General features: G+C 41.0%; 2 protein-coding genes across 4 annotated transcripts in view; both read left to right on the forward strand.

Annotated features, from left to right (window-relative positions):
• The window catches only part of Dym (dymeclin), a 522785-nt gene that overhangs the window by 310992 nt on the left and 193424 nt on the right, over positions 1-18369 (forward strand). For all 3 annotated transcript variants that reach the window (XM_045142835.1, XM_045142833.1, XM_045142834.1), the window contains one exon: positions 17958-18060. In XM_045142835.1, the coding sequence (XP_044998770.1) occupies positions 17958-18060 (103 nt within the window). The remainder of the gene's footprint in view (positions 1-17957; positions 18061-18369) is intronic.
• Positions 1748-16245, forward strand: LOC105943900 (rab GDP dissociation inhibitor beta-like). Its single transcript, XM_045142742.1, is given in 4 exon segments — positions 1748-1878; positions 10081-10108; positions 14613-15492; positions 15725-16245. Coding segments are annotated over 4 exon segments (1560 nt in total).

Genomic DNA, 18369 nt, shown 5'->3' on the forward strand with positions numbered 1-18369 from the left:
ACATTATCCATAGATAGGTCTGGAGGAAAATATGTTTGTTTCTAATACACATATATGCTACTCGTAGGTAGCTCTATAGTAATTTCAGAACCAAGATGAAGCAGCAAATAAGATCACATAAGTGGATAAAGTTTAGAAAGTTACTATTCATCTTATATTCCATAAGTATAAAGAGACAAATGTCACAAAATTTATTTGTTCTATCGTCATAGACTTGGTGTTTTACTTTATTAAAGGTGTCTTAATCCCTATATCTTTTCCACATCCACATATGTTCCATACAGTCAGTCATCTGAAAATTTTCTTTCCTTCTCTGCCTTCTACCCCTCCCCCACATTTACTTTGGTCAGTTGCAGACTGACCAAAGGTTACCTGAATCTTGTTCTCGGAAATCTTTGACATACTTGACTTTCTTGGAATAGGTAAAGAAATTTTCATGAGTGGAAGCAGAAAAGTATTTCTAGAGGAAGAGAAGGGTTCTCTGTGAAGAGACAGTATTTCCAAAGTTGTAGTCATTATCTCAAGCTGCCCTGCAGTTGTGTACCCTGAGGCCACACGCGGAGCTGCACCTTCCCCATTCTCCAGGTGTAACTCTGTGGTTCTGTTAGGTAAGGTCACTGCTTACATTGAGAACCAGTATTAGTCATAGATGACCCCCTAGCATAACATGATCATGCTTACTTTCTTAAACAATTTATGTTGAGTTTTTATTTCAACTGTATTCTAGAACAAAAAGTTGGCAGTGCTCAGTTTGGTGCTCCTAGTTCTTTTCTCAGCGCCTTAAAAGAGCAGTGCTCATTGCTTTGCACCTGTTGAGATGTGTGATCCATGCTGATAGCTCTGGACGGCCCTACCTCCTTGCTTTGTACCTCAGTTCTTACAATCTTGCTTTGTTTGCAGTGTTTTGAAATTTTACACAAGTGTATAATATGGGTGTTTTATTTGTTTTTATCTCCTTTCTGTTTTCTTAATTTTTTTTTTTTTGCTTGTTTGTTTTATTCTAGGAACTCATAGTTTTTATCCCTTAAAATAGTTCTTTAATAGTGTATCTATTTTCTCTGTTTAAAAAAATCTTGTGTTATAGGCTGGAGAGATGGCTTAGAGGTTAAGCCACTTGCCTGCAAAGCCTAAGGACCCAGGTTCAACTGTCTAGTACCCACATAAACCAGATGTCCCAGGTGGCACATGTAACTGAAGTTTCACTGGCAGTGCCTAGAGGCTCTGGTGTGCCCATTCTCTTGCTATCTCTTTGCCTGCCCCTCAAATAAATAAAATATTTTTTTAAACTCTATGTTAGGCTTTGTTGGACTATTCGCAGGCTTCTTCCTCGCGCTGTGCTGGCTCTATTGTTGTCCATTTTCCTCTGTGCTCCCTAGCTTGTGATTTCAGTGGCTCTCCCCAGGAATCTCTGGCAGAGCTTACATTTACAAGTGTAATAGTAAAGAACTGGTCAGAAGTTTTGTACACTTGGATTGGGCTTTGTTGATTGTTTCATATTAGGCAGCTTCAGCAGGGCTCCTTACAGGTCCGTATCTATCCTTTTTGTCTTAATATTCTTCAGTTTCCTCTGAGAGTTATCCTCTATTTTTTGAGACAGGGTCTCACTCTAGTCCAGGCTGACTTGGAACTCACTGTGTAGCCCAGGCAGGCCTTGAACTCATGGCCATCTTCCAACTTCAGCCTCCCTGGCGCTGGGACTAAAGGTGTGCACGACCACTTCTGGGCCACAAACTGAGCTGATCGGGGGATGAAGGAGGAGGTTCCATCACTCAGCTCTAACACCTGTCCTTATGGCAAAGTGCAGCCCAAGGCCATCATAGCCTGTTGGAGTCTCCCTTCCAGTGAGCCAAAAACCTCTGTTCTTGCTTCTACAGAACGGTATCCATTCTAGTGAGAGAGACCTCTCTATTTTTCTTTCTTCTTCTGCAGAATGCCATCCATTCTACTGAGAGAATCCCACTTTTCTTCTCTCTTCTATTGGAACACACCCACTGCATTCAGTAACATAGGTTCAGTCAGTCTTCTGCTTGAGACCTCATCTATGCCCCTTTCTACACCCAGTTATTGCTAATGCCTGCACCATGCTGGAGTTCTAGTATATAGACTCATGCCCTTCTGCTTAGCTATCACCTTTTTCTGGTCTCTGTGTTTTCTTATCTTTTGCCATGACTCTCCATTCTGATTTGTATATTTACAGTGCCCAGGTACATATTTTTACCTGAATCCAAAATGATAAGCTCAACTGTGTACTTGGACACTTGACTTCAACAATGAGTAGTCAAGGGCTGGAGAGATGGCTTAGCAGTTAAGCGCTTGCCTGTGAAGCCTATGGACCCCAATTCGAGGCTTGCCTCCCCAGGACCCACATAAGTCAGATGCACAAGGGGCACATGTGCCTGGAGTTTGTTTGCAGTGGCTGGAGGCCCTGGCGCCCATTCTCTCTCTATCTGCCTCTTTGTTGCTCTCAAATAAATAAATAAATATAAACAAAAATAAATAAATAATGAGTAGTCAAGCATCTCAAACTTGCCATATATATCCCTGCTTATCTCTCTGAAGCTTCTTCATCACATCATTCCTTATCTCAGTAGTTGTTCATCTACCCTTCTATATGCTTAGGCAAAATTCTATAGATAACCTCTAGTTTTCTCTGTTTCGTACACATATTCAATCTGGCATAATGACTTGGTCACCAGCTAGGTTTTGCTATTTGAGGAAAATATTGGAGAAATATGAGAAAAGTGTAAACCAGTTGTATTTCTAGGTGAGTAAGAAAATGTGTTTGTTTATGGTTTTTGTTGATTTAATTTAATGTAGTAATAAATATAGTAAACAGATTTTTAAAAAAATATTTATTAATTTATTTGAGAGAAAGGCAGATAGAGAGAGAATGGGCACACCAGGGTCTCCAGCCTCTGCAAATGAACTCCAGATGCTTGCACCACCTTGTGTATCTGGCTTACATGGGTGCTGGGGAATCAAACCTAAATCCTTAGGCTTCCCAGGCAAGCACCTTAACCTCTAAGCCATCACTCCAGATTTTTTTTTAAAAGCCTTTCTTGGTTGCAAAGCCATCATGTATGTGTCAAAAAAAATAAAAAAATAAAAAGCCAGGTAAATTTTAATTTTAAAGAAAGTACTTTTGGAGGTTGGGGAGATGGCTCAGTGGTTAAAAACAATACTGTACAAACCTGATGACCCAAGTGCAGATCCCCAGAATCCATGTAAAGCTAATCCCAATGCCTAGTGCATTAGGAGACAGAGTCTGGAGAACCCTGAAGCTCAAGAGCCAACTAGCCTGATGTTCACAGTGACAAGAGAGATCCTGTCACCTCAAGGTTGTCCTCTAACCTCCATATTTGTAGCATGGCACTTGCTCTCCCATTTGTGTCCGTACACAAAACACTTTCTGGGCTGGAGAGACATTGTTCAGCAGTTAAGGCCCTTGCCTGTAAACTCTAATGACCCAAGTTTAGTTCCCCATTACCCATGTAAAGCCAGATGCACAAAGTAGTGCATGAGTCTAGAGTTCATTTGCAGCAGTTAGAGGCCTGGTGTGTTCATTCTATTCATTCATTCTCTCTTTCTGTCTCTCTCTCTGTCTTTCTCTCTGTCTCTTCCCGTCCCCCTTTGCCCCGTGGTCCATGGTGACACACAAATCCCAGCACTGTGGAGGCCAAGGTAGGAGGCTCGCTGTGAGTTTGAGGCCAGCCTGAGATTGCATAGTGAATTCCAGATCAGTAGCCTTGGCTAGAGCAAGACCCTATCTGGGAGGAGGACACATTTAAATCATGGAATGCCTGCTTTGGGTGCCCATGTTGTGCTGGGAATTGTTGTAGACACTGGGATGCAGCAGTGAAGGAAGCGGGTGGAAATCCCTGCCATCATGGAGCTCACACACTAGTGTGAAACAGTGGACACTTTTTGCAACACATTTGAACATTGGTATTAGGCTTTACTTATCTGTTAGCCTCTGTCATGGCTACTGAGTTGCTGCTGTGGCATGGAAGTAGCTATGGACAGTAAATACATAAAGTAGTGAACATGACTGTGTCCCTGTAAGCTTCGTTACAAAAACAAATAGGAGCTGGATTGAATCTGTAGGATATAATTTTCCAGCTCCTGCTCTAGTGACGAAAATAATAAAAGCATATACACAAAGATGGAATAGTTTAGAAAGTTATGAGTTATAAGTGGAAAAATTAAATAGTAAAATTTTTTTTAAAAAAAGGGCTTTGCAGGAGGAGTTGGATCTTGATTTTAACCAGGGTGATTGTGGCAGGCCTCAAGAAAAAATGCCATTTGAACAAAGATCCCCCCCCCAAGCTAGCAGTAAGCCACACCAGACTAGCATATATGAAGAGGAGCATGTCACTAGAAATGCAGTAATGTTCAGCCTTCTCCCCTCCTCTTTTCTCTTTTTCTCCCCCCCTTCCATCTTTCCTCCCACCCTCTTTCTCACCATCACTGCCCCAGCTTTTCTTTATTTTATTTTTTTAATTTTAAATTTTTTTGTTGTTCATTTTTATTTATTTATTTGAGTGTGACAGAGCAAGAAAGAGACAGAGAGAGAGAAAGAATGGGTGCGCCAGGGCTTCCAGCCACTGCTAACAAACTCCAGATGCATGCGCCCCCTTGTGCATCTGGTTAACGTGGGTCCTGGGGAATTGAGCCTCGAACCGGGGTCCTTAGGCTTCACAGGCAAGCGCTTAACCACTAAGCCATCTCTCCAGCCCCCCCAGCTTTTCTTATACATCTTTTCTGTGAAGCTAAATTATGGCCAGAACCACCTCCAGAATTCCATCTTTGCAGTCTTCTAACCAGAGAGGAAAAGCAGCTTTCTCACCGTCCCTCATTAAAACATTCCTAGGCAAAGTTTGCATTGACTCCAAGCACATATCATTGACCAGTCTTTGCAACCTGGAATAGGAATTATAATGAAACCAGCCTAAGCCATAAGCTTGATTTATTTTAGGAGATTCATGTTTATTCCTAAAAATAGGAGCTGAGAGTGAATCACACAGGTCAGAAAAGCAATAACCACCATGACCATCACATAAATCTCTAGGTAGGAGGCAGAGTGGTTATAAGCCCAGGGTATTGCCAGATTTCCAGAGAATAAACTCAGACGCTGTTGTTCTTGCATTTTTGTTATGCCTTACTGCCTTCAAATATAATGTGACAATAGTAGGAGCAATACCATCTTCATTAGGCAGTTGCATATTAATTTACTCAGCAAGTATAGAGAATTAGAAATATACCTGGCACACAGTATATACTTAGTCAATGATAATTTACCATCCTTCTTTTTTAAAATTTTTTTGTTTATTTTTATTTATTTATTTGAGAGTGACAGACAGAGGGAGAAAGAGGCAAATAGAGGGAGAGAGAGAGAGATTGAGAATGGACACACCAGGGCCTCCAGCCACTGCACACAAACTCCAGATGCATGCACTCCCTTGTGCATCTGGCTAACGTGGGTCCTGGGGAATCAAGCCTCGAACCAGGGTCCTTAGGCTTCACAGGCAAGTGCTTAACCACTAAGCCATCTCTTCAGCCCACCATCTTTCTTTTTATGCCAGGGTGTCTAGCTGCTGCAAATGAACTTTAGACAAATGTGCCACTTTGTGAATCTGGCTATTTATGTGAATACTAGGGAATCAAACTGAGGTTTGCAGGCAAGCACTTTAACCACTGAGCCATCTCTCCAGCCTCGTCATTCTAATTTATCAATGTCATCATATAAAAAGATTACCTGCAGGGAGGTGGAGAAATGGCTTAGTGGTTAAGGCGCTTGCCTATGAAGTCTAAGGACCCAGATTCAATTCTCCAAGTCCCATGTAAGCCAGATGCACATGGTGGGGCATGCATAGGGAGTTAATTTGCTGTAGCTAAATGCCCTGGCATACCCATTCTCATTCTCTCACTCCCTCCAACCCCTCTCTCTGTCTTAACTAACTAAGTAACTAAATAAATAAATAAGTAAAATCTTAAAAGATTACCTGCTAGGAATGTATGGTTGATTTCACATATAGTCAATACAGTCTACTACTTTCAGCGTTGGTGGTGTGGCTCAGTAGTAAAGCACCTGCCTAGCACACCTTAGAGCCATGGTTTAATCACCAGCACCACAAAACAAAACAAAAGCATTAAAAAAGTCATTGTTTCAATAAGGATATAAAAAGCATTTAACCCAATTAAAAACTTACTCCCTGTTAGTAAAAAAAAAAAAAAAAAAAAAAGATAACAAAGAGGGGAATTCCTTCAAACAAAGAAAGGACATCTATGAAAAAATCTTATAGGTAAAATCAGACCTAACAGTGAAAGGCTAGATACTTCCACCAAAGATCAATAATATGAGAAAGATGTTTGTTCTGACAATACAATGCTACATTTGAAAGGCCCTAAAGACTCCACCAAAAATCTCTTAGATCTGGTACATACTTTCAACAGAATACAAGAATACATACTTAACATGCTGAAATCAGTAGTGTTTCTACATACCAATAAAGAAGAGAGCTGCCCCAACATACCTCAAAAGGGGCCCAACTGAAACTAAGGACAACTGGCGAAACAAGCAAGGGTGATGTTTTCCAGTGAACCGGATACCAGCACAAAGGGGAAGGAGACCAACGCAGAGAAAAATCAACTCCTACCAAATCAGAGAGCCAGAGCCTCAGAGGCCCCCAACACCTCAGCACTGAAGCAGACCAAAAATGAACCCAACATGGCTCAGGGAAATTTTGTGGAAGAGGGGGCCGAAAGAATGTCAGAGTCACATGTTGGGTCATGATTTGCAGAGACATTTATCATACCAATAACTGGGGGCTAACTCCACAATGCACGACCCATTTACATCAACAAGGAGGGTCCAATGGGAGGGGGTAGATCACAGATGAGCCTAAACAATGGTACCAAACTGCCTGTATTTACTGAAAAGAAAACTAATAAATTAAATTAAAAAATAAATAAATAAATAAATAAGTAAGTAAAATTAAAAAAAAATCAGATGCATCATAGAAAGGGGCATGTGCAGTAGAGAAAGGATTAACTTTTTCAAGTCTGTCAAGCCAAGCAATAAATACAACTCTTAAATTCTTTGTTACTCAGGTCTCCTGCTGCCCCTCTTGGCAATGTTCAAACTTGTATTGTCACTTTGATCTTAATAACATTTCTTGTTGCTTTAAAAAACAATAACAATATGTGGACAAGGAGGGAAACAATTCTATTCAGAATAGTCTCAAAAATAAATAAATAAATAAATAAACCTGAACAAAAGCAAAAAAAAAAAAAAAACTACAGTGAAAACATTAAAACTGTGCAAAAATTGAAAAAGACACTAGATGTAGACTCCTCCAATGTTCATGGGTTGGCAAAATTAATATTGTGAAGGAGCCATGTTACCAAGAATGTTTCAGTATTCAGTGAAGTCCCCATCAAAGTTTCAATGATATTCTTCACAGAAGTAGAAAAAAAGTCCCTAAAATTCACATGGAAGCACAAATGACCCCAAATAGCTAAAGCAGTCCTAAATAGAAAGGGCAATACTTGATTTCAAGTTATACAACAGAACCATACATTGGAACCATAATAACAAAAGCAACCATGAGGGCTGGAGAGGTGGATCAGCAGTTAAGGAGCTTGCCTGTAACCTTCGTTCTATTCCCCAGTGCCCATATAAAGCCAAATGCACAAAGTGGTGAATATATCTGGAGGCTGGAAGTCCTGGCACACCCATTCTCTCCCTCTCTCCCTCCCTCCCTCCCTCTCTATCTCTCTGTGCTTGCAAATAATAAAATTTTCACTTAAAAAAAACAGCCATCATACTGATTAGAAAAAATTACAGATCAGTGTAATTGAATAGAAAACCCAGAAATAAGCCCACCCAGCTCTCCGATCTTTAACAAAGGTGCCAAAAACATATTGTAAAAAACAACAACACCATCCTCCTTATAAATAGTACTGTGAAAACTGAATATTCACATGTAAAACTAGATCCCTCCCTGCCTAACTCACTGACAAAAATCAGTTGAAAATAGATGAAAGACCTTCAGACCTGAAACTGAAACGACAGAGGAAAGCATAGGGAAAATGCTCAAGCATAGGCAAGAATGCTCAGTAGCTCAGGAAATTACAGTAAGAATTGGCAAGTGGGATCACATCAAGTTAAAAATTATACAAAATTATGAACTGTTGGTGGGAATGAAAATTCATCTACCCACTGTAGAAGTCAGTGTGGAGGTACCTCAAAAAACTATCATAGAACTACCTAATTACCCAACTGTATACTACTGGGTATATACCCAGAGGAATCAAAGCCAGCATTCAGTAGACATATGTAGCAGATACCTTCTCATTGCTAAATAAACACCTGACCAGAAGCAGTTTATGAGAAGAAAGGGTTTGTCCACGCCTACACTTTCCAGGGGAAACTTCATTGTGGCAGGGAAAGCATGATAGGCCTGAATAGGAAGCATGGGTCACATCTTCACATCAGTGGGAAGGAAGTAATCTTAAGTAAGCTAGCTCTGAATGCCCAATGGACTGGACTAATAAATCTCACCAGTGACGCCTCTTCCAGCAAGGCTCCACCTCCCAAACTGCCACCAGCTGGGGCCCATGTATTCAAAACACAGCTTGTGGGGGACACTTCCTTGAAATCACCACAACATACTTGCACATCCCTGTTTGTAACAGCACCGCTCAAAATAATTAAGTTATGGAATCAACCTGTGTGTCTGTCATCAGCATATGAATGGATCAAGAAAATGTGGTGTGGTGGCCTTAAAGAAGAATAAAATAGTTTCATTTGCAAGACAACAGGTAGAATTGGAGAGCATCATCATTAAATGAAATAAGCCAGACTCAGAAAGAAAGACATGAAAACAGAACAAAGACCTTTTGGAAGGAAGAAAGAATAGCAGTAGGGAGAAAGGACCAAAGAGGGTAATGAGAGGTAAATATGCTCAAGCATATTCCATACATGTGTGAAAATATGATGAACCTGGAACTTTGTATAGTTAACAGATGCCAATAAAAAAAATTCTATTCTCATTTCATTCAGCATTTCCTTAGCCAGTAAGTCAGTAAGAAATATGAAAATATGTGTTCACAAAAAAACTATATGAAAATATTTATAACAGTCTTATTCATAATGGTCTAATCCTGGAAACAACCAGTAAAAAGATAGAGAAACTGAGTTAAAGCCATATAAAGGAAACTGTATATGTTTTCTATGAGCAGTAAGAGTGCATTATGGGGCTGTAGACATGGCTTCGCAGTAAGCCTAAGGACCCAGGTTTGATTCCACAGTACCCATGTAAGCCAGATGCACAAGTTGACACATGCATCTGGACCTCATTTACAGTGGCTGGAGGCCCTGGTGTGCCCATTCTCTCTATATATCTTCCTCTTTCTCTCAAATAAATAAAATATTTTTTTCAAAAGAGTACATTATGGATGCACAAAACAACATGAATAAATTTGAAAAGCAGGCTAAGTGTCAGTGGGCAGACCCAAAAGTGTACATATGATATGACCACTTTTTTCATGTATATATGTATGTGTTCCTATGTATCTGAAAATATGTGTGCAGGTGTACATGCATGTGTATGCATGTAAGGACCAGAGGAAACTTCAGGTGCTATCCTCAGGAATATTGCCCACCTCTTTTTGAGATAGTTTTTCATTGGTCTGGAGCTCACCAATGAGGCTATACTGACTAACCAGCAAACTCCAGGGGTCCTCCTATCTCCTTCTTTCCAACACTGGGATTCCAGGCCCATACTGCCACACCCAGCATTTTACATGAGTGCTTGGGATCAAATTCAGGTCCTCATGCTTGCAAGGCAAGCACTTTACCCACCGAACTATCTCCCCAACCCTTCGTATGATCTACTTGGAAAAATCTAGGAAAGGCAAAAGAATAGTGTTTGTCTGAGAGTAGGAAGGGTGTTACAGGGAAGGTAACTAAAAGCCCAAAGGAACTTTCTGAGGTAATAGACGTGTTCCCAGTCTTGATTGTGGTGATGAGTTGCATAAATCTTTACATTTTCAAAACTCTTTGCTTTATGCACATAGATTAGCAATAAAGGTGATTAAAAATAAGGTAAGGAGACCAGGCATAATGGCGCATGCCTTTAATCCCAGCACTCAGGAGGTAGAGGTAGGAGAATCGCTGCAAGTTCGAGGCCACACTGAAACTACATAGTGAATTCCAGGTCAGTCTTGGCTAGAGTCAGACCCTACCTCAAAAAACCAAATGCACAAATAAATAAGGTAAGGAGTGGCCTAAGAGCCTATTTAGGTACCAGTGAGTAGAGGAGAAATGCGTGTGGTTCAGAGGCAGGCAAGGATGCCCATGTGAGAGGCATCTTTCCCAGAGAGGTGGGGAGTGTAACAGGGGTCAGGGGTACATGTGGATCTCTGTAGCCCAGCTCCTTCCTCTTCCTCCCCACTGGAAGTGGGAATCTCCTAGTGACAAATCCAGAGTCTTTGTTTTCCACTTTCAAATCCTACTTACCTATTTATTGGCTTTTCATAATGATGGTGATTAATTGCACTATCTTTTGTATGTGTGTGCGCTCCTAGGTCTCCAGGTAACTTCACTCATTCACTTTCAGTCTTACTGGTTTCCAGAGTTCTATCCTTACATATTTTTACTTAAATTAAAAATATACTTGGATAATTTCCTCCACTTTTGTGATTGCAACTGTTGCAGATTGCCCCCCACTTGTCTTCTGAAACTAGTCAGTGACTTTCACACTGCATCCGGTTGTTTCTATAGACACTGATTTTTCTGAGCAGCTGTACGTTTTCTGGCGGAATTGTTAGGCACAAAGAATCAGGACCAAGGAATCTGAATTTGACTCCTGACTCCATGATTCAATACCTCTACTAAGGCAAATTACTTAAGCTCTCTACTTTAGTCGCATCATCCCTTTAAAAAGGAAGCGAGGGGACATGGGTGACAGTGACATCCATATCCTCTGATTACTTGCTGGGTAATGTTTGACACACAGTATACGTTTTGTATGCCAGAGCTGCTGCCATTTCCGCTTTGCCTTCTTGAGTTCATCTCCATGTTGACTTGTCTATCCCTTAGCCATGAGCTGGAAACCCAGTTCCTGTGTGTTCCGTCTTACACTTTGTTTTCTCTTTTGCCTTCAGATGGCCTGGGTTTTTTGTTTGTTTGCTTTGTTTTGTTTTGTTTGTTTGTTTTTTCAAGGTAGGGTCTGTAGCCCAAACAGACTTGGAATTCACTATGTAGTCTCAGGCTGGCCTTGAGCTCACAGCAGTCTTCCTACCTCTGCCTCCCAAGTGCTGGGATTAAAGGTGTGTGCCACCATGCCCAGCTCTTAAATGGCCTGTTTTTATTAAAGCCTTCCTCTCTGAAATATAAATGTCCCTAAGGGTTCTCTGTTTCTTTTTCTCATCTAATTTCCCTCCTGGAGAGATGAATAAAGCTTGTCCTTCATTTGGCCAGTCAGTGGTTTTCAGATTTTGGTTCTGAGCCCTAGGATTCCATGATAGGGCCACTATGGCCACCATGAAAGGGAAGAGCACAGACCACAGGCTAGGGACAGAAATGCACAGAGAGGAGCTATCATCTTCCCTGCAGAGCCCACCTCCCACCTCCTGCCTCCCACTCAGTAGTACTTGCTTGGCTTTCATCTCTCCTTGTAAGTATCTTCTTGGTGAAAGCTTTGTCTGGCTTTCAGGGTGAGGTCTGAAGTTGCTGTGAGACACAGAGGTGTTGTGTGAACTCCCTTGCTGCCACTTTCTGCCATGTTCCCAGTGCTGCAGACCTGAGCTATAACTCCCTCTGCACCTCTGGTGCTGGCATTTCTGCTGTTGCCATACTGCTCTGTCCTTATTACCTGTGTTCCTGTTAACTGGAGGACTGCTCAGTCATCATCTCAGAAATGCTTTCCTGTTCTGTCCACCTGGTGCAGATGGGCAGCCCTCATCTACATCTTAGAACATTGCCCTCCACTTGTCTGTTAAGTCAAGAACTCCAGGACCTGTCAGGGCCCTCCCGGAAGGTAGGAAAATGAGAGCTACTTGGCTTGCTGTTGTGTTCCATTACCTGTTACGTAGCGTCACTTGGCAAATTCTTGACTGCCTTCTGTCTCCATGACTTAACAAGATGAAATGTAGCCCTCTTAGATTGATCTATAGGGCTTTTTGAATCTGTCTTGCCAGCCTTATCTCTTGCCCTGTCTTATCCCAGTGGACTTTTCCTAGTCTCACTTTGTAAGTTATAAAGTTCCTCAACACACTTTCTATGTCCTGCTTCACCTTTTCCAATTAGCAAGCCTCTAACCTTCAAGGCCACAGCCAAGCTAGGTTTCCTCTGTAGAATGTATCTGACCTTTCTCTATGCCCCATATGACTTCAGTCATTTTTTTTCTTACGCCATTAGACTTGAGCTCCTTAGGAGCAAAAAAAAAAAAAAAATTCCTATCTTTTCATCATTTCCCACAGCTTCTCGGCTGTATAGAATAAAGTCCAGGGCTTTTGATGTGCCATGAGCGGCCCTTCTCAGCTGCCTTCAAACTGTTTTCATTCTGGTCTCATCTCTTGCCATCTGCGTACCCTCAGCTGTAACCATTTGTGCCAGCTGATATCCTCTGAGCCTGCCCAAGTTTGAACTGACCATACACACACTATTTATATGCTGCCTTCCCTTGTGGAATGCCAGCTCCTGGTGGGGCTCTCTTCTTCAGAATAGTATGTTCTTTTGTCACATTTATAAAATGTATGTAGTGTTTCAGGTACCCTCCCCAAAGTCATTTAACAGTCTACTGTGCATGTATCCAGTGTTACCAGAAGAACATTATGAGAGGTATATGTGTGAAGAGAGAACATTCATCCCTCTAATTCCTCCTCCCTGATCCCATTTTCTTCCCTTCTTCCTCAGAAAACAGTGACTACCTTTAGTGGAGGGCTTATTATTCAATATATTTCAATATATATTTCACATTATCACTTCATATAGTTTGTCTATAAGATAAATATATGATATTTTAAATTATTAATGGATGGGCTGGAAAATAACTTAGTGGTTAAGGCACTTGTCTGCAAAGCCAAAGGACTCAGGTTCAATTCCCCAGGACCCACATAAGCCAGATGCACAAGGTGGCACATGTGTCTAGAGTTCATTTTCAGTGGCTAAGTGCTCAAATGCCCATTCCCTCTCTCTCTGTCAAATAAATGAATAAAATAAAAAAATTTTAGTTATTAAGGGAGAATAACACTTTCTTCACAGTCTATAAGAATGTTCAGAGTTTTTTTTTTAATTCAGCAGAGTTTTATGATCTGTCTATATTAATATGTACAGCTTTAAATCTTTTAAATTCCTACATGGATTCTTCATGGTGTCACTATCCTAGTTCATATACCTAGTCTCTGCTCAATCAGTGTTTTGGCTGTTTTCAGTTTGTTCATTGTGATCCAATTAATAATGAACATTCTTGTACTAAAGAAAATTCATCCTTGTGTAATTAAAAAAATTCTTTGAAATATATTCCTACTGGTGACTGTTAAGCACCCTTGTAGAGGAGCTTTGCTTACTTTTTGGATCACATTTACCCTTTTGCCCACAAACCTCACGGATCTTTACTTCCCCTAATGAGCATCAAGCCAGGGCTAAAAATGTTGAATGCAGAGATTTAAGCAGAAGTTATTTTTCTCACTCAGCAATTTGCAAGTCATGTCTCATATAAATTTAGGTCATTTGCCTTAAAAATGCTAAATGAAAGCCAAAATTAGAAATGTCACACAGCCACACACAACATTTTTGAAAGCACTTGCTGTAAGAGCTATGGGAAAGCCTATTAAGTTGTATGAGAATAGTAAGTTAGAGCAAGTGTGAATTCTGTGCTGCATTCATGATAGAGAATTGGAAGGGACCTCAGATGCTCTGTTATGGCACAAGCTTCTTAAAGATAACTGGAAACCATCCCCATATATTTTTAGGGTATAATGTCCCAGTATTTGATACCCTTGATCATCAAATTTTCTTCATGCTCAATGGAACTACTTTGTATGTGAAGTAAAGCTTGGCCTTCTACTAGCAAGGAGGACAGATTGCTAATATTCTCTTAACAGAATAAAGAAACAAATCCACGTTTTTTCCAAAGAGAAGGCTTTCAAGTGTATTTACTCTGTCCATAGAGAGAGTGTGAATATGAAGGTAAGAATGCATAAAGTCCCTGAGTTCTTATTCTTTTATAAACTCAACAGGACCCAGGGCTTTGTTTCCCTTATCCCTTTTCTCTTTCTCCAAGGTTTCCTTTAAGTCACTGATAGTGTCTTTTTTTCACTGGGCATCCAGTTTATACTTCTGAGTCTTGCCATGCCCTGCTCTAGTGCGAAATGCATTTAGTCCAGCTTCAAATGTTTCCATGGTCTTAAATAGTTTCAACACTATTCAAAAGTTCAGCCTGGGCCCCTGCTCCCCTGCCCTCCCTGGCCGGCTCTTCTCTTCCCATGTGAGGTGGTGGCTGGCCTCGCCTGCCTCCCGGTCCGCTCCATTCGCCTCGCCTCCGCTCTTCCCCGTTCTCCCTTGGCCCAGAGCGGCCTGAGTCCCGACCTCCGGGTGGCCACAGAGCCCCAGTGTGTGCTCCTTCCTCGGACCCTTGGCCTGCTCCACCCCGCCTGCCCACCATGAACGAGAGGAGTACGATGTGTTCGTGCTGGGCACCGGCCTGACGGAATGTATCCTGTCAGGTATAATGTCAGTGAATGGAAAGAAGGTTCTTCACATGGACCAAAACCCCTACTATGGAGGAGAAAGTGCATCGATAATGCCACTGGAAGATTTGTACAAAAGATTTAAATTACCAGGACAACCACCAGAATCAATGGAGAAAGGAAGAGACTGGAATGTTGACTTAATTCCCAAGTTCCTTATGGCTAATGGTCAGCTGGTCAAGATGCTGCTGTACACAGAGATCACGTGCTACATGGATTTCAAAGTGGTCAAAGGGAGCTTTGTGTATAAGGGAGGAAAAATCTACAAGGTTCCTTCTACGGAAGCAGAAGCCCTAGCATCTAGCTTAATGGGACTGTTTGAGAAATGTTGCTTCAGAAAATTCCTAGTGTATGTTGCCAGTTTTGATGAGAAAGATCCTCGCACCTTTGAGGGTGTTGACCCTAAGAAGACTACAATGCGAGAAGTGTATAAAAAATTTGATTTGGGTCAAGATATTATAGATTTCACTGGTCATTCTCTTGCACTTTACAGAACTGATGACTACTTGGATCAACCGTGTTATGATACCATTAATAGAATTAAACTTTACAGCGAGTCTTTGGCAAGATATGGCAAAAGCCCTTACCTTTATCTACTCTATGGCCTTGGAGAATTGCCTCGAGGATTTGCAAGGTTAAGTGCCATTTATGGGGGTACCTACATGCTGAATAAACCAATTGAAGAGATCATTGTGCAAAATGGAAAAGTGGTTGGTATAAAATCTAAAGGAGAGGGCTGGAGAGATGGCTTAGCGGTTAAGCGCTTGCCTGTGAAGCCTAAGGACCCCGGTTTGAGGCTCAGTTCCCCAGGTCCCACGTTAGCCAGATGCACAAGGGGGCGCACGCGTCTGGAGTTCGTTTGCAGAAGCTGGAAACACTGGCGCACCCATTCTCTCTCTCTCCCTCTATCTGTCTTTCTCTCTGTGTCTGTCGCTCTCAAATAAATAAATTAAAAAAAAATCTAAAGGAGAGATTGCTCGTTGCAGGCAGCTTATCTGTGACCCCAGCTATGTGAAAGATCGGGTAGAATAAGTGGGCCAGGTGATCAGAGTTATCTGCATCCTCAGCCACCCCATCAAGAGCACCAATGACGCCAACTCCTGCCAGATCATTATTCCACAGAACCAAGTCAATCGAAAGTCAGATATCTCTGTTTGCATGATCTCCTTTGCACACAATGTGGCAGCACAGGGCAAGTACATTGCCATTGTTAGTACAACCGTGGAGACCAAGGAACCCAAGAAAAAGATCAGGCCAGCTCTGGAGCTTTTGGAACCAATTGAACAGAAGTTTGTTAGCATCAGTGATCTCTTTGTGCCTAAAGATCTGGGAACAGAGAGCCAGATCTTTATTTCCCGTGCATATGATGCTACAACTCACTTTGAGACAACCTGTGATGACATTAAAGACATCTACAAAAGGATGACAGCATCTGAGTTTGACTTTGAAGAAATGAAGCGCAAGAATGACATTTATGGGGAAGACTAATAGCAGTACACGTTAATTAAGACAAACTTTAAATTTGGCAAATAATGTACATTGTATGAAATCAATATTGCAAGGCCTGCTTTTATAATCAGAATGGAGATTGAAGAGCGCTGTATCAGTAAACGCTCCTTCCCAGCACTTTTCTAATATCATCTCTAATAATAATATTTTTGGACTTCAGCCTTTGTCTAATTGACATGGTTCTTCCAGATTTCTTATGACTAGTGTTTGTATGATAAGTCTTTTACTATTAACTAACCTGTGTCTTTAGATTTATAGAGTTATTTCTTTTAAAGTGCACATGGTTTGGTTTTGATTTTTTTTTTAATCCAGTCTGAAAAATCTCTCTTTAACTGGAGTGTTTAGTTCATTTGCATTTAATATAAGTCACCCTTATTGTTTGAAGTTTTTCATTTAGCTTTGTTTAAGGTTCCTCTTAGATCCAAGTAATACATACTCTGGAATATATCCCTGTTCCTAAAGTGTGGACCATTGAACTACATGCCCCTAATGAGTGAATTTTATCCAGTGGCTAGTTATATCACCGGTTGTGTTCAGTTTGCTGTGACTTCCTGAATCTGTTCCGTGCATATCTCTTAAGCAGTTCGCTACCATGATTGACTGGGTCTTGTCCTCACTGGTATAGCTTAGTAATTTCCAAACACTCAAGAAGACACTTGGATTCCTGTATCTCTTCTCTTGCAATTATTTCCTAACATTCTTCCCTATAAATTCTAGCTGTACCTGCTGCATGCCCCAGTCTCACATCCGTCTTCTCAGTCCAGTACTGCACTATACTATTTAAGCTCTCCTTTTCTGACCCATAGTCTAGAGTATTTCTTCAACAGCAAATTGCCATTATAGGGTTTGTGAATATTTCTCTTCTTTGGGGGATAATATCCTATATTTCAAGATCTGGCAGCAGTTGTTTCATATATTTATTCTAGTTTTCTTTATTGCAGTAGGAGAGTTAGTCAGGGACCAATTAATTAAAAAAAGAAATCTGGGAATATATCTCAGTGGTAGAGCACTTGCCTCATATATATATGAGGCCCTAGATTCAATTGCCAAAATCCTAAAAATAAAGAATTTGAGGGCTAGAGAGATGACTTAGCACTTAAGGCACTTGCCTGCAAATCTTAAGGACCTAGGTTCAGTTCTCCAGAACCCACGTAAGTCAGATGCACAAGGTGACAACATGTGCACGAGGTGGCATATGCATCTGGAGTTCATTGCAATGGCTAAGGCCCCAGTGCACCAATTCTCTCTCTCTCTCATTAAAAAAAAATCTAACCAAGCTGAGCTTGGTGGCACACGCCTTTAATCCCAGCACTTGGGAGGCAGAGGTAGGAGGATCAACATGAGTTCAAGGCCACCCTGAGACTACATAATGAATTCCAGGTCAGCCTGGACTAGAGTGAAACCTTACCTTGAAAAACCAAAAAAAAAATTTGAGCTAGGCATAGTGGCACATGCCTTTAATCCCAGCACTAGAGAGGCAGAGGTAAGAGGATTGTTGTGAGTGCAAGGCCAGCATGAGATTTACATAGTGAAGTCCAGATCATTCTGGGCTAGAGCAAAACCCTATCTCAAAGAGAAAAAAGAATGATAATAATTATTTAGCTAAGGTAGTGGGTTCATGTCAGCTCTCAGGAGACACTTAGTTTTCTTAATGTAATTGGGTTTTCCTTTTTGTGTGTGTTTTCTTCTAGTTTGTTTTCTTTGCTGTCTAAAAAACACAACAAAGTTCTGGAACAAGCCACCCTGTCCCTGAGAGGTTCTCTGAATTCCAGTGACACTCCTGTACCCGATTATGTAAGTATTCACCTTACCTTTTTGACCCCTTCTCTTGTTAAATGTGTAAGTAATAATGCTTTTCCCTTCTTCAAATCTGGCTCTGCTCTTAGAAACATCTAAGTAACAACAAGTAAAAGAATGAAGTATAACCTCAAAGGAAAACTTGCTTGGAGAAAAGCAACCTAACCCACTGTTGTTAATAATTAGGAATTCCAGTAATTGAGTCAAGAAATTCACTCATACTAACCACACAGACACAAAATGAAGGATTTTATAAAGTATGCAAAGGTTTCTCTCTGATGTAAGAACAAGGGTATAGAATACCCC

Source organism: Jaculus jaculus, chromosome 2, assembly GCF_020740685.1.
Source record: "Jaculus jaculus isolate mJacJac1 chromosome 2, mJacJac1.mat.Y.cur, whole genome shotgun sequence".
In the NCBI taxonomy this organism is placed as follows: domain Eukaryota; kingdom Metazoa; phylum Chordata; class Mammalia; order Rodentia; family Dipodidae; genus Jaculus; species Jaculus jaculus.